Source organism: Bufo bufo, chromosome 4, assembly GCF_905171765.1.
Source record: "Bufo bufo chromosome 4, aBufBuf1.1, whole genome shotgun sequence".
Lineage (NCBI taxonomy): Eukaryota > Metazoa > Chordata > Amphibia > Anura > Bufonidae > Bufo > Bufo bufo.
The window spans coordinates 226,508,309-226,536,264 of record NC_053392.1 but is presented as its reverse complement, the minus strand read 5'-3'; the positions used below and the strand labels follow the sequence as shown (position 1 = coordinate 226,536,264).

General features: G+C 42.1%; 1 protein-coding gene across 1 annotated transcript in view; it reads right to left on the bottom strand.

The window, feature by feature from the left end:
* The window catches only part of LOC120997965 (probable cation-transporting ATPase 13A4), a 216,057-nt gene that overhangs the window by 140,894 nt on the left and 47,207 nt on the right, over positions 1 to 27,956 (bottom strand). The window contains exons 4-9 of the mRNA XM_040428349.1: positions 25,921 to 25,991; positions 24,024 to 24,104; positions 10,332 to 10,401; positions 9,243 to 9,377; positions 4,562 to 4,634; positions 903 to 1,034 (exon numbers count right to left, since the gene is read on the bottom strand). Of these exons, the coding sequence (XP_040284283.1) occupies positions 903 to 1,034; positions 4,562 to 4,634; positions 9,243 to 9,377; positions 10,332 to 10,401; positions 24,024 to 24,104; positions 25,921 to 25,991 (562 nt within the window). The remainder of the gene's footprint in view (positions 1 to 902; positions 1,035 to 4,561; positions 4,635 to 9,242; positions 9,378 to 10,331; positions 10,402 to 24,023; positions 24,105 to 25,920; positions 25,992 to 27,956) is intronic.

Below are 27,956 nucleotides of genomic sequence, written 5' to 3'. Positions count from 1 at the left end.
AAAATGATCCAAACATGAAGTAAACATATGAGAAATGTAAAGTAATAGCTATTTTTGTAGGTATTACTATGTATTATAGAAGTAGAGAAATTGAAAATTTTCTAATTTTTACAAATTTTTGGTAAATTTGGTATTTTTTTAGAAATAAAAAATAAATTTTTTGACTCCATTTTACCAGTGTCATGAAGTACAATATGTGCCGAAAAAACAATCTGAGAATGGCCTGGATAAGTCAAAGCATTTTAAAGTTATTCACACATAAAGTGACACTGGTCAGATTTGCTAAAAATGGCCTGGTCCTTAAGGTGAAAATGAGCCCGGTCTCTAAGGGGTTAATATATTGAAAAATGTAGGCATTTACAAGTGTTCAATCCCAGGGGTGTTGCTATGGGAGAAGCAGCTGCTTTGGGGCCTTTACTTTGAAGGGGCCCACCCAGGAGGAGGACTAAAAGACTTTTTCAGGGCCCCTCAACAGTATTGTACAATGACATTATATACAGTAGACACTGTAGAAAACGGACAGACAGTAGCTGTTGGGCCTCATCTGAGAGAGAGATTTTGACTAGCCACAAGAGTGGGGATGTGGGGCCCAGTCATTTGTAGTTACGCTGCTATTAAAACCAATTGAAAAGGCAAAAAGAAAAATCTTAACAAATGCAATTATGCACACTACAGACCATGGGACCCTACTGTATTCCTATATTGCTCTGATTTTTATAGTGTTTATAAGTTTATCTTGGATTCCATGTGAACACCATTGCATTGCGTCTAGGAGAGATATGTGGCACAGGACAGATTACATCAAGGAGGTGCTGGAATGTAACCGGAACCAGAAGTAGGAACCAGATCAGCAATTAACATATCTGTGCACAGAGAGCACAGTATTCAGGAGTACAGCTTACCTGTCAGCATGCCTTCATTCACTATGCAGCTGCCCCTTAGCAAAATGCAGTCACAAGGAAGAAAAAACCTTTTGCCTGTAAGAACTATTAGATCCCCAGGTACTAGATGCCTAGATTCCATCTCCTCATTACCTATAAAAATCACAGTATAACAAGATAAAGCCACAAAAATGAAGTAATGTTTAATTTAACAGTTTAAGCAAAATACAAAGTCCTAATATACTTGGAGATTGTAATTGTAAGAAATTTCTAGCATAATGTTGTTTTTCTTCTTATTATTATTATAATTAGAGATGAGCGAATCGAAGCTGACGAAGTCAAATTCGTTCCAAATTTCAGGAAAAATGTGTTTCTTAACGAATGCGAATTTCCCCTCGCTTCATGGTAACGTATCACAATTTTTCCTAACATGGTGGCTACAATGGCGGCTAAATGTGTGAGGACATGGGGCAAGGAACTCTGGGAAGGCGGGATGACCCATAATGCCATGCATGCAGCCAATCAGCAGCCAGCCAGCCCTGTGATGTCACAGCCCTATAAATACGGCAGCCATCTTAGATTCTGCCATTCACCATCATACTTTGTTCAGGGACAGACGTTTATGCAGGCGCTAGGGTGATTGAAAACCTCATTGTGAAAAAAAAAAGCGTTTTATAAGTGCACGATAAGGATAGGGAGGAATCCTTTCACAGCATCTTAGTGCAGGGACAGACATTGCAGGGGCTAGGGAGAGTCATACAGAAAATATCATTGAGAAAAAATACGATTTACAAGTGCAAGGAAAGATTATTTGGGGATCCAAATAGCTATTATACATCTCTGTCATTCCATCAATTTGATGTAGGGGTGCAAGTATTATGTTGAAAAGACTTTAGTGGCTTATATCAGTGGAAAAAGAGAAATATATACTCTGTTCACTTCTGCAATTATATATGGTGAAAGCGTTTAGTGCCCTATTATAGTACAGTACGAGAAAAATACACACCGTTCACATTTGGTATTATTTGCTTTAAAACCATTTATTGTCATATTTCTAGAGAAAAAGATATAGACATCTATGTGGAATCAGCTGACGAGGGTGTAAATACACTAACATCGACCTGTAAGGCTGAGTTAATACTTGAGTTATTTGGTCAGTTTTGGCCCCGAAACTGCCCAAATAAGCGAAGTGGGCAGTGATTCTAAGAGCACGCCTGTCATGTGCGTGTCATACTGACTCACAGTATTAGGCTAAGTTCACACGAACGTGTGTGATCTGTGGCCATATTGCGGCCCGCAAATCGCGGGCCGCAATACACGGCCACAGTTCCGTGTGAATTCCGCATCACGGATGCGGACCCATTCACTTCAATGGGTCCGCTAATCCGGAATCGCGGAACAGCCGCACGGGGCGGGACCCCTCGGAATCACTACGGAGTGCCTCCGTGGGGTTACGTCCCGTACTTCAGTTCCGCTAAAAGATAGAACAAGTCATATCTTTTAGCGGAACGGCCGGATCGCGGACCCATTAAAGTGAATGGGTCCGCGATCCGATGCGGCTGACCTACGGCCGGCGATCGAGCATTGCGGCCTGCTATTTGCGGGCCGCTTCACAGGCACGGGTCACACACGTTTGTGTGAACTCGGCCTTACTTCACTACCACAGCACACTCCCTATGTGTGTTACTGCAAGGCACTGTGTTCTACACCCATATAACCCTGGGATCACACCTGAGCGTTTCTGAGACGCGCGTTTTCCGCGCGTATTTGTTACACGTTTTTATGCGTGTTTTTTGCAATAGTAAACGCGCGTTTGACGCGCGTTTGTGTGATTGACAGCAGTGTCCTATGGCCGCAAACGCGCAACAAAATGCCCCAAAGAAGCTCAGCACTTGTTTATGTGTCGGCCGTTTTTCAGCGCGTTCGAACGCGCTGTAAAACGCGAAAATGTGAACCAGTCCCATAGGGAAGCATTGGTTTGCATCGGTTATGCGTTTTACAGCGCATTCGAACGCGCTGTAAAATGCGCAAGTGTGAACTTAGGGTAAAGGTTCTATGCAGCACGGAAATAGAAGGTTTTTTTATGTGATTCGTCGCAAATTAATTCGGATCAATGCAAATTTTTCCAGGAAAATTCGGCGGACCGGCCGAATCAAATTTTTGAGAAATTCTTTCATCTCTAATTATAATCAGCCTGCAGATAACCACACCAATTATCCATATTTTGTCTTGCAGACCAATGTTTATGGCAGCCTGTATTTTACCAACTCCGAACCGATGTGCAGTACAGGCAGACTGCAGGTGACAGCATTTTTTTTAAAATTGTGCTTGCATGTAAGTTGCTGTAGCTAAACGAATGAGAAAAGTGAAAAAAAGAAACGCTTGTGCAATAAAAACAATGTAATAAATCCTTACTAAATTGTAAAAAATATGTTTTACAGTTTCTATGTAAAAAAACAAGCTAAGGCCTCTTTCACACTGACGTGTGTGATCCGTGGCCGTATTGCGGCCCGCAAATCGCGGGCCGCAATACACGGCCACAGTTCCGTGTGAATTCCGCATCACGGATGCGGACCCATTCACTTCAATGGGTCCGCTAATCCGGAATCGCGGAACGGCCGCACGGTACGGGACCCCTCGGAAGCACTACGGAGTGCCTCCTGGGGTTACGTCCCGTTCTTCCGTTCCGCAAAAAGATAGAACATGTCCTATCTTTTAGCGGAACGGCCGGATCGCGGACCCATTAAAGTGAATGGGTCCGCGATCCGATGCGGCTGACCTACGGCCGGCGAACGAGCATTGCGGCCCGCTATTTGCGGGCCGCTTCACAGGCACGGGTCACACACGTCAGTGTGAAAGAGGCCTTAATCAATGAATACAGAAAAGTGTGCTCCAGTCTCTAAGACTATCTTTACATTGCAAAGATTGGCCATAGGCAAATCCATCGTGGATGTTTCCGAAAATCTGCAACGGAAATCCCAAACTGAAACTCAGTGGCAGATCTGCATTCAGATTAACCCCATTATAATTGGATGGACCATAAGGGGCATGCTGTGGATTTAAAAATAGTTTTTAGACTAAGGTCACTTAGGGTGTGATCATCTACTGTACTGTGATAAGTAGGAATCTGATGAAACATTCGAAGCTTAAAACCATTGATTTGAATTGTTCTCTGCCAAGAATGTTATGTCAGATTTTCAGAAATCTCTGAGCAGTACCAAAGGGTTCAGTATTGTTACAAAAGAGATAACAGACTTTACCAATATGATCTTATGTGTTTATTAACCCTCCATTTAGGAAACAACCAGTTTGTTTTTTTAAACAATAGCATGGAATATTAGTAATTTGTAATATTTAAAATAGTATTTGAGTTTTATTAAATAAACTAATTTCTTCCTAATGACTTCCATAAGATAAAATGTCTTGGCCATGTGGCATTCATAAAAGCTCAAGGTTGTTTAGAAAAGGTTGCTCTCTACAGTAACTGCAATGAGCCCCTCATCGGGACACGTGAAGCTTTTCATACAGCAGCTGCAAACCGTGGTATAAAACCAATAATGAATATAAAGAATATATAAGAAAATGACATAACCTTTTTGTTATTCAGTGAAACTGTATCCAATAAAACCAGAAAGCTTTTTTAAAAGAGTGTAACAGCAATACTATTTGGAGAGGCTTACCACCATCACTAGTGTGCACAGTGACCACAGCGCTGTTATTGGACTCCACCAGTCGATTCAGTTTTACGGATTGCTATATGGGATAAATACATAGATACTGTAAATAGCTTGTTCTCAAGAACTAGTTCTTTAGAAGAACTCAGATTATTAAGGTAAAGAGATGAGGAACAGATGAATCACTAGCAAAGATGTAAATTACATTCCACTCTGACTCCCATAGTGTATATCTTTCACAGGTTGAAGTAATGTAATACAGGAACATCTTACACATTAAAGGGGACATGTAATCAGCCACAGTTTTTGAATGCTACAGTATGTGTGTGAGCTGTGACAGAATGAATGTATTACCTAGGACACCCCCCATCCCAATAACTTGTGTTCTCTGTCTCCCAGTTGAATGTTTCATCAGCTGAGCATGCGCACAGCCCTACCACACATAGGGGGAGATTTAACATCTCCTTGCCCCTGAAAAGTGGCAAAAAAAAGGTTGTAAACTAACCATTTAAACAATACTTGTGCCAAATTATGTTGCAAAGCGGCATCTTTGACCCGCCCTTGCCATTTTCTGAAAAGGGAGTGAGCAGCACCAAGGGTCGACCGACCACATTTACTTTCATTCATGTCTGTTTTCAGGTGCACAGAAAGACAAAAATTTCATCCAGGCTGCATATGGACAGCTGGAGGATGAGGCCTGTGCATTTTCCAGAGCATGTGATCTTTGATAAATCTCCCCCAAAGTAGTTTCAATTGTTGAAGACAGCTGAGTGCAGCGTTCACCAATCTCTGGCAGCCCCATAGACTTTCAATAGGGGTTTAGTGTTCATTCTTGACTGGTGCTCCATTCAACTGGCATAAATGGTACCACTAGTCTCATGATTGGTGGGAGTCCTATCCACCAGAATTTCAATAATCAGACACTTATCACCTATCTATGCTGTGATTGTGAAATACGCTGTTAGAGATGAGCAAATCGAAGTTGACGAAGTGGAATTCGATACAAATTTCACGATAAATTCGATTTGCACCGAATCCGAATAGGACATGTGTAAGGACATGGAGCAAGGAACTCTGGGAAGGTGGGATCACCGATAATGCCATGCATACAGGCAATCAGCAGCCAGTCAGCCAGCCCTGTGATGTCACAGCCCTATAAATAGCCATCTTGGATTCTGCCATTTTCCAGTGTACTTAGTGCAGGGAGAGAAGTCAGCAGGTGCTAGGGACAGTGCTAGTAAAAACTTAATTGTGCTAAAAAAATGATTTACAAGTACAGGGAAAGATTAATCAAGGTGATAGGGAGGAATCATTCCACAGCATTTATGCTGAACAGGGTTCAGTAGGGGAGGTTACAGACTGGCTAAAAGGAACAATCCTAGTACACCTTGCTGCATTGACTGGGGACCCAAATTGCCATTATACAGCTCTGTAATTCCAGAAAGCTGTTCTTATTAGGGTGCAAGTGCTGTTTGATACAGGCATTAACAGGATTTATTACAAGGAAATATTTCTACATCTTATTTGCCCTTGTGCGGTGCAGTTATATGTTCTAACACATTTTTTGGCTTGTATTAGTGGTAAAAAAGGGGTTATTAGCCGTTGTGTTAGAAAGTGCTAAAATTACAGCACTTTTTGTTGTGTATTAGTGGGAAAAGAAAATATAATTGCCGTTTAGCGGTGCAGTTATATGTTCTAATGCCTTTTGTGGCATGTATTGATGGCAAAATTAAAATATATTTGCCGTTCAGAGGTGGAGTTATATATTCTAAAGCCTTTTGTGTCGTGTATAAGTGGAAAAAATAAAGGCCTATTTGCCATTCAGCGGTGCAGTTATATGTTCTAAAGCCCTTTTTGTCGTGTATTAGTGCAAAAGAAAAATATATTTGCAATTCAACGGTGCAGTTATATGTTCTAAAGCCTTTTGTGGAGTAAATAAGTGGAAAAAATTAAAATATATTTGCTGTTCAGCGGTGCAGTTGTATGTTCTAAAGACTTTTGTGTTGTGTATAAGTGGAAAAAAATAAGAGCATATTTGTCTTTCAGTCGTGAAGTTATATGTTCTAAAGCCTTTTGTGGAGTATATAAGTGTAAAAGAGAAAAAAATATATTTGCCATTCAGTGGTGCAGTTATATGTTCTAAAGCCTTTTGTGGAGTTTATAAGAGGAAAAAAGATAAATATATTTGCTGTTCAGCGGTGCAGTTAAATGTTCTAAAGCCTTTTGTGTCATGTATAAGTTGAAAAAAATAAGGGCCTATTTGCCGTTCAGCGGTGCAGTTATATGTTCTAAAGCCCCTTTTTTGCGTGTATTAGTGGCACAAAAAAAGTATTTGCCGTTGTGTGGTGAAGTGAGAATTTTTTTGGGCATTAGCAATACTGGGGGTTTACTGACCAAATGCGTGAAGGCGGATGCTCAACAGACAGGATCCGTTTTTTGGGGGTTATTGTTCTGACGGATTAGAGGGAGGGCAAAATAATAAGTGACGTTAACACAAACTTACTGCTGACACCCTCTCCACTCTGTCGGGGGGCTCTACTTGTATAAGCATTTAATAGAACAGGGTCTGTAGACATCTATGTGGAATCAGCTGACGACGGTGTAAAAGGAGTGTGCTTCTTCTTGGCGCTAACATCGACCTGTAAGGCTGCGTTCATACTTGAGTAATTTGTCAGTTTTGGCCCCGTGACTGCCTAAATAAGTGAAGTGTGCAGTGATTCTAAGAGCGACGCCTGTCATCTGCATGTCATACTGACTCACAGTATTATTTCACTACCACAGCGACTCCTTATGCGTGTTACTCGAAGGCACAGTGTTCTACACCACTATAAAGGCTCTCTGCAGCCAGGAAATAGCAGTTTTTTAACGCGATTCACCGCATCTAAATTTGGATCAAACAAAATTTTTTCAGAAAATTCATCGATCCAGCCGAATCAAATTTTTTTAAAATTTGCTTATCTCTATACGTTGTAATTCTGGGACAACTCCTTTAACTGCTTACTGAACATATGTTGACTATATATATCCAGTTGGCACATATTTCTGCACAGACATTTTAAAACAGAGACCGCAGCTGTGTGCTAATCATGAAGCTGCAGGAGCCCCCAGTCAGTGAAGGAAGGTTACCCCATAGAGAAAGCAAGGATGGTTTTTCATAGTCCCTACCTTCCCTATCGCTGTATACACAGAGCTGAACAAGTGCTATGTATAGAGATGAAGAAGTGGCATTGCTACTTCCTGCTCTGGTTCCAGCAGTCATGTGATGGCTGGGGGATGAGAATCTTTGTGAGATGCTGGGTAATATCAGACCCAGATGAGCTCTACAGTGAGGCTGTACAGCCCTGTACAACCTTTCTGAGGACTGCATTCCCCTTGGAATTGGGGCTGACATGTGTCAGACCCAGCTACAGGAAAAATTATCAATACATAAAAAAAAATTCTAAAGTTGAATGTCCCCCAAAGATCTTGTGTAACCTTAGGCTACTTTCACACTAGCGTTCGGAGCGGATCCGTCTGATGTTTCATCAGACGGATCCGCTCCGATAATGCAGACGTTCGCATCCGTTCAGAACGGATCCGTCTGCATTAAAACTTAGAAAATTTTCTAAGTATGAAAGTAGCCTGAGCGGATCCGTTCAGACTTTACATTGTAAGTCAATGGGGAACGGATCCGCTTGAAGATTGAGCCATTTGGTGTCATCTTCAAGCGGATCCGTCCCCATTGACTTACATTGTAAGTCTGGACGGATCCGCTCGCCTCCGCACGGCCAGGCGGACACCCGAACGCTGCAAGCAGCGTTCAGGTGTCCGCTCACTGAGCGGAGCGGAGGCTGAGCGCTGGCAGGCGGATGCATTCTCAGTGGATCCGCCTCCATTGAGAATGCATTGCGGCCGGGCGGCTGCGTTCAGGACCGCTCGTGAGCTCCTTCAAACGGAGCTCACGAGCGGACACCTGAACGCAGGTGTGAAAGTAGCTAATGAGGGCACAATGTGTAAAATAAAAACAAAATAAAAAATAATAAAAATATGCCACCACACGTTGCACCACAGCTTGTGCACGTTGACACGGCACAGCAGAGTAATGCGCTGCTAGAGAAGAGTCTGGCTCATTCATTCATTAAGCCTCATTGACACGTCTGTGGAACACGGACCGTGAGATACCGGCCTGTATTCCTGCTGAGTACAGGAGCGCATGGTGTCATTGGTTGCTATGATGCTATGCGCTTCGTCCCGCTGCTGCTGTACAGTAATACACTCGTTTAGATCATACGAGTGTATTACTGTACAGCAGCAGTGGCACGAAGAGCACAGCGTCATAGCAACCAATGACGCCATGCTCTCCTGCACTCAGCAGGAATCCAGGCCGGTATTTCACAGTCCGTGTTTCACGGACGTGTGCATGAGGCTTTATTCTTACTTTTCTCCCTGGGAGAAAACTGTCACTCATAGGTGGATGGCTGGGCATCATAAAGTAGGTGAGAGGTTCCCTTTAAAACCAATGGCCAGGAAAATGCAATATAATGTTTTATATTTATTTGTTCGAACTTTTATTTCTAGCCCCCTCCTCCCAATGAATTTATGATGAAAGTTATATTACAGCAATATTATGTTAAAGGTATAGCTACTGATATTGTCACTACAATTAGGGTTTGTCTGCAGAATGTCTATATAATAAAACATACCATACCTGTCGAAGATCATAAATAGTCAGAATGATGGAAAGCACGGTAATAACTATGATAATTATGGAATATTCAATATAGCCTTCTGCCAACCATAAACTAAGACTGGCCACTTGAAACAAATAATAAGGATTTAATACCTAGCAAAGACAAAAATTATTTGTTAAATTTCTCATGCATAATAACAAAAATCTTTGTTAAAAGTATTGAATTCTAGCAGTATTAAATATATTTGCCGCTTTCCACAATACTTAGGCATACTAATTTTCTAGACAATTTTCGAACTGTTGAGGTAAGAGAAAAAAAAGTGTTGAAAACATCAGAAATTGTTATGCATGCTATGCCAGCAGTCCATGCCCATTGCTGTCTCTCCTCCCCAGTGGGCATGGCTGACAGAGCACTCACTGGGTCCCCTGTTCTATTTTTTAAGAGGTTCATGCTCATCAGCGACCTTCTGCTCTTTTCTAGTGAGCAAGGCTGTCAGAGTAGTGCTGCTCCATTTTCTCTATGTAGACTGAGGCGTATCTCTCTTTCTGCTGCCAATAGACTGTACACACCCTAAGCTCTTAATGTTTGGCCAGGTAATTGGGGCACCTTCCGCCCTGGGTAGTTGCATAAGCAATAGTTTTTAGTTGTCTAGTGTCCTGCTATATTGCACAATTGTATTGCTTTGCTTGTCCTCTGCCTGCCGCTGGATTTTAGTAAGAGCGATACCACCGCACACTCAGGGTTATGATGCAAATACTTAATTTATTGTGACATATCCTCCAATGAGTACATGAGTAATTGCGGAAGAATGCCTATTTTGTGACTCCGAGCCTTGACGTTTTGGTCACTTCGGACCTTGGTCACATAAATCACAAGAGTAGGGTAATCGGAATTTCAGACGGGCCCCCGTGGCCCAATTTGTGCTAGAATTCTGTAGCTTTTCTTTATTTGACAAGCACATTAGACTGTTATTACAAATTAACATCAGTTAATACCAGTAAGTTCCCAGAGCACACAACCATCACATGCAATACTAAATGGACTGTATAGGATTGAAATACTGATGGGGGAGAGTTGAATTGAAAGTCATGTGACAGCATGCTAACCTCTTTGATGAGCAGTTTCCAAATTGGAGTTATCTCAACTTCAATAGCGTTAGGACCACAGATAATTCTCCTGGAAAATAAAAGTTAGATGCATTTAGAGCAAATTTAACAAGCTCTAAAAAAAATCTGAAGAAAAATTGAGTTCTTAAGAAATCCAAGTCTCATATTGAGATACAAATTATTACTGTGAATTTTCCCTACATATATATATTATTGGACAGATATATATATATAAATATGTTCCTGAGATATTCCCCAAAATGACCTGCATTAGCCAATACAAGCCTGCAAGTCTTTCACTCATATCCCAACTGCCATACACATGGTCACATGTCCCTTATCAGCCAATAGAAGCTCGCAGGCCCTTAGTCTCCACATACACACAGTTTTACTCCAGATTTCCATAACAACCCAGGCATTTTTCTTCACTGCTGTAGGTCAGCTTTTGGCAAGGGCTACACGACGAGATGTGTTGCGCAACAATAAGTCACACGACACATAAGGCACAACTACACTGCTACATGTGTCGAGCGACATTGATGTCGCACCAATGTTGCGCAATCATTTTATATATGGTGACATGTGACATGCTGCGACTGCGACGCGACAGTCGCAGAAAAAAAACATCTTGGATGGATTTTTTGCAACTGTCATGTCGCAGCATGTCACATGTCGCAGTGCGACACCACAGACTATCATTCTAAAAATTGTTGAGACAAAATGTTGTTGTGTAGCCCTAGCATTAAAAGGGCAGGGCACTGTGGAGGTCACTGTTAAAGAGGCGTTCACTGTGGATGTTACTGTTAAGGGGGCAGGCCGCTTTGGAGGTCACTCTTGAAGGGGCAGGAGCAACTATTAAAAGGGCAAATGCTGTGGAGGTCACTGTTAAGGCAGCAGGGTACTGTGAGGTCAATATTAAGGCAGCGGGATACTGTGGAGGTCACTGTTAAGGGGGCAGACCCCTGAGGAGGTCACTGTCAAGGGAGTGGGGTGCTGTGAAACTCACTTTTAAAGGGGCGGGCTGCTGTGAAGGTCAAAGTTAAGGGGATGGGCTGCTGTGGAAGTCCCATTTTAAAGTGGCGGGGTACTGTGGGGGGGTCAGTGTTGAGGGGTTGGGGACTGTGGAGTTTTACTTTTAATGGGGCAGGGTGCTGTAGAGGTCACTGTTATGGGGGATACTGTCGATATCTTTTAACAACACACACAAACATTAAATTAAATAGATGAAATATACCTGTTCAAAGCTGGTTCCTTCTGCTAGTATATACAGTACAGACAAAAAGTTTGGACACACCTTCTCATTCAAAGAGTTTTCTTTATTTTCATGACTATGAAGGCATCAAAACTATGAATTAACACATGTGGAATTATATACATGACAAACAAGTGTGAAACAACTGAAAATATGTCATATTGTAGGTTCTTCAAAGTAGCCACCTTTTGCTTTGATTACTGCTTTGCACACTCTTGACATTCTCTTGATGAGCTTCAAGAGGTAGTCCCCTGAAATGGTCTTCCAACAGTCTTGAAGGAGTTCCCAGAGATGCTTAGCACTTGTTGGCCCTTTTGCCTTCACTCTGCGGTCCAGCTCACCCCAAACCATCTCGATTGGGTTCAGGTCCGGTGACTGTGGAGGCCAGGTCATCTGGCGCAGCACCCCATCACTCTCCTTCATGGTCAAATAGCCCTTACTTTCAAAGTTTTCCCAATTTTTCGGCTGACTTACTGACCTTCATTTCTTAAAGTAATGATGGCCACTCGTTTTTCTTTACTTAGCTGCTTTTTTCTTGCCATAATACCAATTCTAACAGTCTATTCAGTAGGACTATCAGCTGTGTATCCACCTGACTTCTCCTCAACGCAACTGATGGTCCCAACCCCATTTATAAGGCAAGAAATCCCACTTATTAAACCTGACAGGGCACACCTGTGAAGTGAAAACCATTTCAGGGGACTACCTCTTGAAGCTCATCAAGAGAATGCCAAAAGTGTGCAAAGCAGTAATCAAAACAAAAGGTGGCTACTTTGAAGAACCTAGAATATGACATATTTTCAGTTGTTTCACACTTGTTTGTTATGTATATAATTCCACATGTGTTAATTCATAGTTTTGATGCCTTCAGTGTGAATCTACAATTTTCATAGTCATGAAAATAAAGAAAACTCTTTGAATGAGAAGGTGTGTGCAAACTTTTGGTCTGTACTGTATATACAAACCGGATTCCAAAAAAGTTGGGACACTATACAAATCGTGAATAAAAACTGAATGCAATGATGTGGAGGTGCCAACTTCTAATATTTTATTCAGAATAGAACATAAATCACGGAACAAAAGTTTAAACTGAGAAAATGTACCATTTTAAGAAAAAATATGTTGAATCAGAATTTCATGATGTCAACAAATCCCCAAAAAGTTGGGACAAGGCCATTTTCACCACTGTGTGGCATCTACCCTTCTTCTTACAACACTCACCAGACGTCTGGGGACCGAGGAGATCAGTTTCTCAAGTTTAGAAATAGGAATGCTCTCCCATTCTTGTCTAATACAGGCCTCTAACTGTTCAATCGTCTTGGGCCTTCTTTGTTGCACCTTCCTCTTTATGATGCGCCAAATGTTCTCTATAGGTGAAAGATCTGGACTGCAGACTGGCCATTTCAGTACCCGGATCCTTCTCCTATGCAGCCATGATGTTGTGATTGATGCAGAATGTGGTCTGGCATTATCTTGTTGAAAAATACAGGGTCTTCCCTGAAAGAGATGACGTCTGGATGGGAGCATATGTTGTTCTAGAACCTGAATATATTTTTCTGCATTGATGGTGCCTTTCCAGACATGCAAGCTGCCCATGCCACACGCACTCATGCAACCCCATACCATCAGAGATGCAGGCTTCTGAACTGAGCGTTGATAACAACTTGGGTTGTCCTTGTCCTCTTTGGTCCGGATGACATGGCGTCCCAGATTTCCAAAAAGAACTTCGAATCGTGACTCGTCTGACCACAGAACAGTCTTCCATTTTGCCACACTCCATTTTAAATGATCCCTGGCCCAGTGAAAACGCCTGAGCTTGTGGATCTTGCTTAGAAATGGCTTCTTCTTTGCACTGTAGAGTTTCAGCTGGCAACGGCGGATGGTACGGTGGATTGTGTTCACTGACAATGGTTTCAGGAAGTATTCCTGAGCCCATTCTGTGATTTCCTTTACAGTAGCATTCCTGTTTGTGGTGCAGTGTCGTTTAAGGGCCCGGAGATCACGGGCATCCAGTATGGTTTTACGGCCTTGACCCTTACGCACAGAGATTGTTCCAGATTCTCTGAATCTTCGGATGATGTTATGCACAGTTGATGATGATAGATGCAAAGTCTTTGCAATTTTTCGCTGGGTAACACCTTTCTGATATTGCTCCACTATCTTTCTGCGCAACATTGTGGGAATTGGTGATCCTCTACCCATCTTGGCTTCTGAGAGACACTGCCATTCTGAGAAGCTCTTTTTATACCCAATCATGTTGCCAATTGACCTAATTAATGTTAATTGGTCTTCCAGCTCTTCGTTATGCTCAAATTTACTTTTTCCAGCCTCTTATTGCTACTTGTCCCAACTTTTTTGGGATTTGTTGACACCGTGAAATTTTGAATCAACGTATTTTTCCTTTAAATGATACATTTACTCGGATTAAACGTTTGATCTGTCATCTACGTTCTATTACAAATAAAATATTGACATTTGCCATCTCCACATCATTGCATTCAGTTTTTATTCACAATTTGTTTAGTGTCCCAACTTTTTTGGAATCCGGTTTGTATACTGTGTATATATATATATATATATATATATATATATATATATATATATATATACACACTCATTTAGCTATGGTTTGATGGAAGTGTCCCTGTACAGTAGCTGATTGTGTAAACAACATGTGACTAGCTCATTAGCAAATTTGAAAGCGAAGAACTTGGATAGAAAGGGTGTCTGGCTTTTGCTCTTGACCAGTCACTGATTGTTATACCACATCTAAAGATTTAAAAAGCTTTTCATTTAGAAAGTATCTCTACAGTGCAGAAATCTAAAGAAATGCTATACATTGTTTAGTTTCTTAACTTCTGAGAACTCAACAAGCGAGGTATTATCCTAGCACAATGACTAATGTTTGCCAAGTTACAAATAGCTCCATACTATATATTAATAAAGGATTTAAATTCAAGCTAAGTCAAACTTGTCTGCCAAGTTGGCAAAAGCACTTACACGGGTACATTTTTCACGTGGCATGCTGTAATGCAACTAATGTAAAAAGTTGAAGGAAATAGTATTATAGCTGCTGCTGTATCAGTTGCAATGAAAACCCACCAGGTGATTCGGGTAATAAAAGTGGATAGAATACTGTAGTTATTAAAGCGGATGTCTAGGTTACAGATATCGATAAACTATCTTAGGATAGGTCATCGATATTGGACTGGTGGGGGTCTGATTCCCACCAACCCTAGCTGATCAGCTATTTGAAAGGGCTACATCGCTGCACCCTCTTCAGTGTTTACTAGTACATCAGCTACTGTATAGCAGTTATGCGGTTTAATTACAGCTGTTCATAATAACTTCCAATAACAACAAAAAACCTTAGCAAATAATTAGCAATGTCAATGTTATCTTTAATCACACAGAAGTCAAAGTCAATAGAAACCAGTATTCACTAACAAGAAGCTTAGAGGCACCAGAAACACAAATGTTGCCATGGTGGTTCTTACGAAGGCCAGAGTCCTAAAACTCGAAGTTGAAATCGGATTAAAATTCAGATCACTAGTGACTCCTGGGCCTGTATCATATAGCAAGCATTTTCTACTGTATATAATAAACCATAAATCACTGCGAAAGGTGCACCACAAGCTGATGTTAAGAACTGAGACTTTAGCCAATGTATTCCTGTCAGGAACACATCGGAGCCCTATTGCACCACCGTCAAGGTATCTCAGTGTGGCATGGGCTCCTACCACTGGACTACCTACGGTGTGTGAACACGGTCTGAGAGGTGCTAAGATACAACTTACAGCCGAGCTCCCACATACCTCCACAATGAAATCACTCAGGTAGTGGGAGAGATGATAAGGCTGTAAGCCCCACCTATAACAAGCCATGTGACACAGGTTACAAGGTGCAACAGAATGCTACCAGCAGTACGCAATGGCGCATTCTAAACATATCAAGAAAAATAACTGAAATAAAGGGCTCCGATGTGTTCCTGACAGGAATACATCGGCTAAAGTCTCAGTTCTTAACATCAGCTTGAGGAATTAGCCAGTGTTGTCAGTTGCATATCATTGTGGTGCACCTTTCGCAGTGATTTATGTATTTTTATATTTGCATCCACACATTATCCCATCTTGTGTAGGATGCCATTGTGGTGCATGTGATCCGCTGCCGACATCCTCCATTGTATGCATTTTTGCTGGGGATTGACGTTAGCAACGGATCACATGCGGAGAAATTGCTCGCCCGGTTATAAACACGCCACAATGTTTTTTTTTTTATTTTGCATTTCCTCCCATTTAGGCCACTTTATTTCAGTTATTTTTTTTATATAATAAACCACATTTACCAATGTGAGTGCACCTAGATATCGTCGTAAAATGAAATATTTAGTGCAAATTGGGGGCAATATATATGATTTACTAGAAAATAGACATGATGCAAAAAGTGTATGACTTAAGGTGTGCCATTTTGCCCCCAAATTGCTCCACAATTCTGATGTGAATTTATGTTGCAGACAAATTGATCATCCCTTATAAGCCACTGTGATAAATTTAGACCATGTCTACAAAGCCTGTCTAAAGGTCCCTTTACGCAATTTTTTCACGATAACTACATGCTCAATAGTGTTGATCGAGCACCAAAGTTTTCGGGAGCTCAGGCTGAACATCTCGGAATGCTCAGGTGCTCTACCTAGCACCTTAGCACAATGGAAGTCAATGGGAGAACCCGAGCTTTGAACCAGGCACCCCCTGCTCTGAAGAGGGGAGGTTGTCTGGTTCATAGGAAAAGGTCAGAAATTGATGGAAACACCACCGAAATGGTTCGGGAACAGCATGGGGAGGATGTCTGGATGCATCTTGGACTCCCAGGTCGCTGCTGGGAACGATGTTATCCGAGTAGTACACCACTGTTACAGACTGACAATAATACGCCCAAAACCAAAGATAAAATTGATTTTAGCGAAAAAAAATGTTAGAAAACATTCCTGTATATTTACTTATATATAAAGTTGCAAATACTGCCAAAAAGTACAAGGAAGAGGCATTCCTATACAACCTGTATATCACATAATGGAGGGCCTCATTCATATTGTGGTACAATTGTTCAGGTAGTGGGACTCCTACACTCATAAAGCCTATGCACTAAGTGAAAGGGCTGCAAAAAATTACAAGGAAGTGGCACGACAATACACCAATTGTTACACATAAAGGAGGGCATCATACACACCCTTTAAAAATTATGATTGATGGCCTGCTGGTGACCCTCAAAAACATTTGGAGCAAGGGCCTGCTGATCTGACGATCTAAAACATTATGGCTGAGGGCCTTCTGCTGAGCTGACCCCAAAAACATTAGGGATGAGGGTCTGCTGCTGAGCTGACCATCGAAAAAATTATGGTTGAGGGCCTGCAGTTGAACTGACCCTGTAAAAGATTGTAGGTGAATGCCTACAGGTGATCTGACCCTGCAAAACATTATATGCAAGGGCCTGTAGGTGAGCTGACCCTGTAAAACATTATATGCAAGCACCTGCAGGTGAGCTGACCCTCTAAAAGGTTGTAGGTGAGGGCCTGCAGGCAAACTGACCCTCTAAAAGGTTGCAGGTGAGGGCCTGCAGGTGAGCTGACCCTGTAAAACATTATATGCGAGGGGCTGCAGGTGAGCTGACCCTGTAAAACATTATATGTGAGGGCCTGCAGGTGAGCTGACCTTATAAAAGGTTGTAGGTGAGGTTCTGCAGGTGAGCTGACTCTGTAAAACATTATATGCAAGGGCCTGCAGGTGAGCTGACCCTGTAAAATATTTTAGGTGAGGGCCTGCTGGTGAGCTGACCCTGTAAAACATTGTATGCGAGGGCATATATGCGAGGGCATTATATGCGACAAATAAGCATGTTGATATGATGGAAGAAAAGGAGGAGGATGAGAAAAGGAAGATTCAACTATATACCCTTTTTTTGTGGTGGAAGGGGTGCATGGGAATACAGTGTATTAAGTACAATATAAACAACACATTTAAAGTGCCTTTATGTTCATCAGCTTTCCTCTGGTGTAGTCAAGAAGTCATGGTCAATCCAGGCCTTGTTCATTTTTATAAGAGTCACCCTATCAGCATTTTCAGTTGACAGGCGGATACACTTATCTGTTATAATGCAACCAGCAGCACTAAATACCCACTCAGACAAAACGCTGGCGGCAGGGCAGGCCAGCACCTCCAAGGCGTAGAGCACCAGCTCGTGCCAAATGTCCAGCTAGGACACCCAGTAGTTGTAAGGCACTGAGGGATCATTGAGGACGCTGACATGGTCTGCTACAAACTCCTTCACCATCTGCCAAAATGTTTCCCTCATTGTGACAGTAGGCTGCGCATCAGAGTGAGGGTGATGGCGGGGTGTCATGAAACTGTGCCAGGCTTTGGAGAGTGTTGCCCTGCCTCTGTTGGAAGTGCTGTGTGTTCCCCTTGTCTCCCCTCCTCAGTTGGCCAAGGAACTACGGACTCTGCCTCCAGCGTTGTCAGATGGAAATTTTTGGAGCAATTTTTAAACAAGGACCTTCTGGTATTTCACCGTTTTACTCATCATATCCACCAGAGGAATGAGAGATGAGAATTTATCTTTGTAGCAAGGGTCAAGAAGGGTAAGCAACCAGTAATCTGTCTTGTCTAAAATGCGTATAACGCATGGTTCGCCGGAAAGGCAGGTTAACATGAAGTCAGCCATGTGTGCCAGAGTACCAACAGGCAAGACTTCGCTGTCGTCATCAGGAGGATGACTCTCAATTGCCTCATCCTCTTCCTCCTCTTCTGCCCACCCACGCAGAACAGATGAAATTAAACTTCCATGAGTACAACCCACTGTAGCGGAGGCAACCGTCTCCTGCTCCTCCTCCTCTTCATCGTCCCATTCGCACTGAGAAGACGAACTGAGGGTAGCCTGGCTATCACCATGTGTAATGTCTTTCCCCATTTCCAACTCTTTCACATGCAAAGCGTCGTCCTAAATTGTGAGCAGCAAGCGTTTTATTAGACACAGAAGTGGGATAGTTACGCTGAAAATAACATTATCGCTGCTTACCATCTGTGTTGATTCCTCAAAGTTTCTTAAAACCTCACAGAGGTCAGACATCCATGCCTACTCCTTGCTTGTGAATAGTGGAAGCTGACTGGAAAGGCGATGACCATGTTGCAGCTGGTATTCCACTATGCCCTCTGCTGCTAACAAAGACTGGCCAACATGTGGATCGTCGAGTTCCAGCACGTGCTCACGTCGCACAACAGCCGGTGAGCTGGCAATTTCCAGCGCTGCTGCAGCGTTGACAGACCGGCTGAAGCTGTCGATGACTTGCGAAAATGTGCACACTTGCGGTGCACCTTCACCAATAGCTCAGGCAAATTGCGGAAGGTATTGAGAAACCACTAAACCACTAAGTTTAAGACTTGGGCTAGGCATGGGATGTGTGTGAGCTCGCCGAGCTCCAAAGCCATCACCAAGTTACGGCCATTATCAGACACAACCATGCCTGGTTCTAGGTTGAGTGGCGACAGCCACAGCTCAGTCTGGTCTCTTATCCACTACCACAGCTTTGCGGCGGTGTGCTGTTTGTCCCCTAAGCATATCAGCTTCAGCACAGCCTGTTGCTGCTTCCCCACTGCCCAACGACTGATGGCTGACTGGTGCTGCATGTAGATAATTCGGAGGTGTAAGTGGAGGAGGATGTGGAGGAGGAGAAGTGGGGGTTGGAACCACTAACGTAGATGCTGGCAGAAACCCTGATCGACGTAGGGCCCGCAATCCTTAGCCTCGGTAGCACTTGTTCCATCACAGGGTACGACTCACTCCTGGCCTCCACAACGTTCACCAAGTCAGGTAAATGTAGCATCCCTGGCCCAATGAACTTGTCCATGTGTACGTGGTTAAGTGGACCTTCCAAGTAACTGTGTTGGTCAGGGCATGTGTGATGTTACAGTACATGTTGGTGTAAGGCGGGCATGGCACACCTTGAAAAATAGTGGTGGCTGGGGACTGCATAATGCGGGACAGCCGCCGACATCAGGCTGCAGAAGGCCTCAGTGTCCACAAGCCTAAATGTTAACATTTCCGGGGCCAGTAATTTGGAAAGCTGCACATTTAGTGCTATGGCCTGTGGGTGGGTGGCTGGGTATTTGTGCTTGCCTTCAAAGGCCTGGGGTAAAGATATTTGGATGCTGTGCTGGGACACAGAAGTGGATGTGATCTGGTCGCTGATGGTGCTTGCGAAGGTCCAGGTGCAGGGCGGGAGGCATCCGGGCGTGCGCCTTCGACAGGGGATTGGCCAGCACATAAAACAGGGGAAGAGGAGGCAGTGGTGTGACCCCCAGACACAGAATGTGTACCCAGGCATTCGTCCCATTTATTACGGTGCTTGGATGCAATGTTTTGGATCATGCTCGTGGTGGTGAGGTTGCTAGTGTTCACGCCCCAGCTCATTTTGGTACGGCACAGGTTCCAAACTACTATTCCTTTGTCGTTCGCACTTTCCTCAAAAAAGCGCCATACTGCGGAACACCTACCCCTTGGCAAGGGATATTTCCGCAAGGGGGTGCTCCGGGGAACAGTTGTGGGCCTGTTTGGAGTGGCCCGCCTTGTCCCTTTTGCCACCCCACTGCCTCCCCCAGCCTGTTGTGCTGCAGATCCCTCCCCCTCTGTACTGCTGTCCTCGCTCGGCTTTCCACCTTCCTATGTTGGGTGAGTGACTTCATCGTCCACCACCTCCTCTTCCACTTCCTCACTCTGCTCATCCTCATGACTTGTTGACCTAACCACAACCTCAGTGATTTACAACTGTGTCTCATCCTCTTCATCAACCTCTTGAGACAGTAATTGCCATTGACTTATTGGCAACTGTGTCTCATCATCATCCACCTTATTAAAAATGAATTGCCGTTCCCCACCGTCATCTTCTTGTGACTGTGGATGCTAAAGAGTTTGGGAATCAGGGCACAAGATCTGTCCATCTTCAAGCGTGCTTGGAGAGAGGGCCAAATCAAGGAATGGCGCTGAAAAGAGCTCCTCGGAGTATCCGAGTATGGGATTATTGTTTGCTCCTTTGCCACTACCCCATCCTTTACTGCTCACCTTCTTCATATTAAATGTTATATATGCTTGAAAGTATGTCACACGTTCAGTAGCGTAGGATTTGGAAGTGTATGTGCAAACAACTTTAAAAAGGTATTTGAGATGTGGAAACGTCACACAGGAGACATCTCGCAGATAATGTCAATGCTGTCACCAGCGGCTAATAAAAAATTACAGGGAATGTCCCAGGTTTTTTGGATGAGGAAAGGTTATACAGGAGAGGTACCACCGTTAATGTCCCTGTCCGCAGCGTCTACGGAAAGAGTACACTGTATGTTACAGATAAAATTTTGATGCGCACACGTTACACTGGAGATGTGGCACGGGTAATGTCACTGTCAGAAGCGGACACCGTCTTTTGAAAAAGTACACTGTATGTCACATATAAATTTTTTAGGCGCACACGTTACACTGCAGATGTGGCACTGGTAATGTCACTGTCAGAAGCGGACACAGTCTATTGAAAAAGTACACTGTATGTCAAATAAATTTTTTAAGCGCACACGTTACACTGGAGATGTGTCACTGGTAATGTCACTGTCAGAAATGGACACTGTCTATTGAAAAAGTACACTGTATGTTACAGATACATTTTTTCAGCCCACACGTTACACTGCAGATGTGGAGCTAGTAATGTCACTGTCCGCAGCAGACACCGTCTACGTAAAAAGTACACTGGATGTCACAGATATTTTTTGGATGCGCACACTTTAAATAGGAGACGTGACGCAGCTAATTTCGCTGTCTTCACGGTATTTAGATATTGCTGACACACACAATAGTCCTTAAAAGGACTTTTGGGTCTCTGAAAAGCTTTTTAAAAAAAAATATTCCCATATCACTCCCTACACTGTCTGTCCCTTCCTTAGCACAGCTCTCCCTGACTAAGACTGAGCCGAACACACGTCATCGGTTGATATATAGCACCCGATGACGCGTACCGGCCAGTCAATCACTGTAATGCCAGCAACCAAAATGGCTACGGCAGTACAGTGAGGGCAGTACATAGCTGCACGTTTATTGGCTGCGTAGCAGCCAAGAAATGTGTGGGGAGGAAACTCGAGCATTGGGCTCGAGCACATGCGGTATTCGGCTAAGCATGTTCGATCAACACTAATGCTCATGCGAGGAGGTAAAAGCTGCATTTATGCAGCAATTATCTCCTCTGTATTGTGATTAGTAATCTCAGTAGCATACATACAGCTTCATTGTTTATGGTCAGCAGAAATTATCTGCTGCTCAGAAATAATGATTTTTGTGTCTGCATCATTGATGCTTTCACCCAATGATCTGGTGGTTATTTCACGTGTTCTTAGTAATTCACCCCCACTCGTTCTTTGACTTTCATCAACTTTAACATAGATTCATAATGCCTATTTGGCCACTCTACCAGAAACTGAAATTAATTTAAACTGTTCCTTCTGAGAAGTTAACTGGATCGCTTGATGAATATTATCTCATCTCATGGATTTTCCTGAGGTTACTGGATCCAAGCAATAGTGGTAAATAATATATATATATATATATATATATATATACTGTATATATATATATATATACGGTATATGTGGAAAATAGTTTATTTATAACATGATTGGGTCATTACTTCTTATTTGCATGGGGAAACTTCCTCAACTGCAAAGTGTTGCGGAATACACATGTGTCTACTCATACCTTAGCTTGAATTTGGTTAAAGTGTAATTAACCCTTCAACAAACTTTGCATTAATCAGTAGTACAGTGTGTGTACAAGAGGAATAGCACTATTTCTGGCTATTATATGACTTGTACCTGACATTTATAGTAGTTATTTGCTGTGCATGCTGAATATCTAGTTTGTAGTTATCCCAGACTTGCTGGGTAGATACTAGCTGCCATCCACTGCACACAGAAAGTATAGACAAATCTGCTCCTAACCTTCTCTTACTCACTCAGAAGAAGCCCCAGGGTCATTGAGGACTTTAGAGAGAAGTACTGGTTGTGAATAAAGCACTTAGGAAGTTTATACCTCAGCCAATGTAACTGCAGAAGTTTGCTTGCCTGTTTGTGTCTCATTCAGCTCACTCCTTCCCCTTCTCTTCTCCATAGACTTGCATTGACATGTGTAATATGATCCCTCAGTGAGCTGATCCTGTCCTGTTGGACAGGTTTAAGACATTTTTCAAAGTTTAAAGCAATTGGCAAGAGAGAGAGAGGCAAGAGAGAGAGAGGTGATCACGAATATTCGAATTGCAAATTTTTATCGTGAATATCGGCACTTCGAGAATTTGAGAATATTTAGTATATAGTGATATATATTCATAATTTCGAATATTCAAGATTTTTTTTAAACAGTACACATGATCCCTCCCTGCTTCTAGCTTGTGGGCCAATGAGAAGGCTGCAATATCTTTGACTTTCGAAGTAGTGTTGATTGGAATTTTTATTGCAAATTTTTCAATTGCCGATTTACGCAATCAAGAAAATGATTACTGAGATAAAGATTCCAAATTCTCTAATTCGCAAATATATGACGAATATTCGCCCAAATATTCACAAAATATCACTGAATATTGACCCTGCCACTAGTAAACAGCTGATAATGTGATACCTAGACATTTTTGACTGATAAGACATATTACAAAGTTTATTGTGGTTGCTTGTGCTATTGATTTATGCAAAGTTGTATGAAAAGTTAGTGACCATTTAAGGACTTCACTTAGTAACATAGTAATAACATAGTATATAAGGCTGAAAAAAGACATTTGTCCATCCAGTTCGGCCTGTTATCCTGCAAGTTGATCCAACAAATTCAGTGCAATATCACTACAAGCTGACAAAACCCTTGTCAGGCTGTAACAGATATCACATTGACTGGGTGACCACACATATAAACATATAGGATGAACATCTTGTGACAGAGTATCGCAAAATCATGTTTGTTTGCTTTTTTTGTTTGGCAGTCTCGTGCCACACATCGTCAGAAATGTTGAGCCATGACAAAAGGTAAGAAAGGACACATCTCTTTGGGAAGATTATTAAAGCATTTGAAGCTAATCACAGAGTTTTATGTTCTACCCTAGAATAGGTATTGATCCATTCTAGTGATGCTGAAACCTCTTTGCAAGGTTGAAAACAGATAGGGTCATTAGACATTTATAAGTTGCTGTCAGGAGAGAAAACATTAGTAAAATCTAGACTAACTAAAGTGATGTCACTGGTTTCATTTATGTGCATATAAATATTAAGTCCTATAAAAATTGCTTTCAATTAAATGAAGCTTGTGAGAAAAAGCCATCTTGTTGTACACATATACCTGCAGATAATGTATACTGAAGGGAAACATCTTACCTTAACTGTTGCTCCTCTTTACTTAAACCTAAGCCAAATCGTGAGTGTATCTGAGAACAAGAGTAAATATCTTCTAGTGTCCTGAAAAAATAATTATAAACTATATTAACTGTCAAGTTTTCATCAAAAAAGCATGTTACTGCTGCAGCAGCATTATGCATAAAGCAATCTTTAGTTTCTTCACATACGGTACCACTGTTTTCCTTGAGTTTTTCCCTTAGTTACAGCTGTTTATACATTTACAATATGAGGACCTTCTCAAGATGGCTCCTCTGCCAGCTCCCTGCCAGCCAATCAGATTGGATTACTGACAGACACGCCTCCTCACTCTGAAGCCTAATGCAGGCATGCAGTGTGGAAGACCGCCCCTCTCTCTTCTGTTTATACTAAAAGGAAGACAGACAAGCCATAGCAATGGTCTTTTAAGGGAGCAGTGGAAAGGGACAGAGGACATTAATAAAAGCTGTTATTATAAGTTAATTACATATCTTTTGACAATCATTGACAAACTAACTCAGTTATACATGCCTAGATCTAATAAACTATCAAATAAAATAAAAAATATGACAGTTACCCTTTAAACCTCAAACACGGTATTAAAGAGAAAAGTAGGACCCTTTGTTTTCTGTTTTTCATATGTTTCTAAAATCTGAGTGCCACTGTACATGCTGTTCAAGTATTAAAGTCATCTGACTGTGGATAGACAGACAAGCAGACAGACACATAGTCAGCGAGACAAGGAGACAGGCAGACATATCAATAGATGGATGGATAGACTGCTAGATGTGCATATGTGGACACCTTTCTCCTGCAAATAGGAAACATAGAGCCTTTGTGGCGTTAAGTCAGATTCCCACCAACAAAACATTCATGACAAACCTATCAATATGCTATGAAAATAATGATGACCCAGAAAACAGTTGACAGTTATATTATAGAACAGAATGAATGTGCCCTACTATTCTCAAGCACTATTGGGGTCATTTATCAAACTGGTATAAAGTAGAATTGCCTTAGTTGCTCACAGCAACCAATCATATTACACCTTTCATTTTGCAAAGGAGCTGTCAAAAATTAAAGGTGGAATCAGATTGGTTGCTATGGGCAACTAAGCCAGTTCTACTTTACACCAGTTTGATAAATGACCACATATGTACAACCAAATTGCCTATCACTGATAGAGATAGATAAAAAAAAAAAAAAAACTCAAGCAAGAATATTACATAAAGGGATTGTGCCAAGTTTCCAAGGTATCCCCTATCCACAGGATGATGGAGCGTCAGGTCGCTCCTGTGCCCCACTGCTGCATTCACTCTCTGTGGTACTGCCGGTAATATGCAATTGCTGCAGTCAACTATTTCTGGTGGTCCCATAGAGAATAAATGGAGCAGCAGGGTGCATACCCAACCTGCCGCTCCATCAGATCATGGCCATAGAACCCCTGTTCTTGGTCTCAGCAGAGCACCTATCAACAGGATCCACATTATTAAGCCAGGCATAGCATATAGTATTAATTCTGTTGTTGATGATACAATGATGATACAAATGTTGTGAAAATGGACATGTCTTGCAAAAATTATACATGCCTTGTAAAAAAAAGATTTTTATTCTTTATGCAAATGAGAGCTTTAAGGCACCTTCCTCTGTGCACTAAAGCCTTAGTTTGCATACAGAAGAAAAAGGTTTTTTGTTTTTTATTACGGGAATGCCACACCTTTTTTCACAAGAGATGTATAATTTTAATTAGCGGTATCAGCTCTATCAGGAATTATGTCTGGTGTAATACGGTGGATAGGTGTTCTTTAAACAGGAAAGACAGCCTAGAAGAATACAATACAGTACATCCTTGTAACTTGCATAATGAATACTATACATAACTTCTTACTGTCTCACATACCCAGCTTTTTGGAAGAGTTTTTCTGAATATAACCAGACGTATTTGATTTTCTGCACCAAAATATATCTAACCTGTTACAACAAAAAAGCATATTATGAAAATACTACATGATAATCTCTACTACTGTGCTTAAAACAAGTTCAAAATAGATATCTCAACAATAGTTTCCAAATAAGGAACTCTTTACATACTGTACGTCTGTTAGAGATGAGCAAAGTTATCAAAAAATAAATTTGCCTGCTTTGCCGAAGTTCACAAAGAAATTTTATTCGTTACAAATTACATATTCCCATACACTTACTCGCGGAGAGGCCATTGCAGCCATCTTGATTGAAGAAAGCGTGCCAAATCTAGCACGCACTGACGTGATCACATCATCATGCTGGCCAGACACGCTGACCAAAATGTTTGTGACAGGATTTGATTTCATAGCTTCTGCATCTCAGCCCAGAACTTTAACCACTACACTATATAGCTGCATAGCTAGTTACAAAAATAAAATAAAATATCTGACTTCTACTATATAGGTCTCAGTAAAAGTACAGTACAGTAGAAGTTTCATTGCCTTGCCTCTAATACAGAAGGTCGTGAGTTTGAATCCCAGCCGAAACTTTTTCTGAAATACAGGCTAAATTAGATTTAAATACAGTGGGGTGTCCCCAAGCACTGACTCCATATATGGACATAGCTATATATGGAGTCAGAGTAGGGACTCCTAAACCGAACTAGAGTACTGACACCCTCCCCTCTTCAGAGCACGGGGTGCCTGGGGTTCTTCTATTGACTTCCATTGTGCTTGGGTGCTTGGTAGAACACCCGAGCATCCCGAAGTGTTCTACTCGAGCACACAAGCACTTTGGTGCTCGCTCAACACTAATCCTTAGTTTTCTTTTTTTATTTGTTTGAAAAAATAATAATAATATTGAAACATATACTGTACATGTGTTAGAACATGAAGTAGTTTACAGCATTCAATACAAAGCTATTGTTTTAAAATATAGCCCTACCCAAACTTAGAGCATTTAAACAACAGTCTGCCCAGTATCATTAATCCCTCATTTTTTATTCACATATACCTGTACACAAGAAACTGAGATGCTATGGGGATTTCCTTTGGTGAGACATTCACACTGAAGGATTAGTGGCCATTTGTTGACCATAAATTGTTGTCTAAGTTAAACCATTCCCCTGACCCCTGCTCCCTTACTCCCTCTTGTAGGAGTATTATGGAACGCTCGCACTGCCTGTAACAAACTGTCCTACATTCATGATCTTTTCATCTCTCACAAACTTTCCTTTCTGGGTCTCAGAAACATGGCTGACACCCTCTGACACTGCCTCCCCTGTTGCACTTATAGCGGATTTCATTTCACTCACACCCCCCGTTGGTCTTCTCCTATCAAACAACTGCTCCTACAACCCAACTCCACTGCCACCCTCCATTACGCTCACTTCATTTGAAGTACACACTGTTCGCATCTATTCTCCCTCCAACCTCCAAGTAGCTGTCATTTAATGCCCCCCAGGCCCAGTCATCTTTCTTAACCACTTCAACACCTGGCACCTACACTTTCTTTCTGCTGACGTCCTCACTATCATCATGGGTGACTTCAACATGCCCATTGACACTTGCCACTCAGCCACCTCTAAGCTTCTATCACTCTCTTCCTCCTTTGGCCTCTCACAGTGGTCCTCAGCTCCCACCCACAGAGATGGTCACACTCTGAATCTGATCTTTACCCACCTCTGCTACCTGTCCAACCTTTCCAATTCGCCTCTCCTCTTTTCTGACCACAACCTACAGTACTCACCTTCTCTTCACTGATTTCTTCTGCTGCTCGCCCGGTCCACACACTAGCACCCCCCCACATGAACTTTAAAAATGTTTATTTTGCTTGCTTTCTGACTCTCTTCTGCCACTCTCTACCATTTGTTCTCACCAGGACGTAGATGCTGCCACCACTCTGTATAACACCACAATAAGTACAGCTCTGGACTCTGCTGCCCACCTCACACACAACAAAACCTGAAAAATC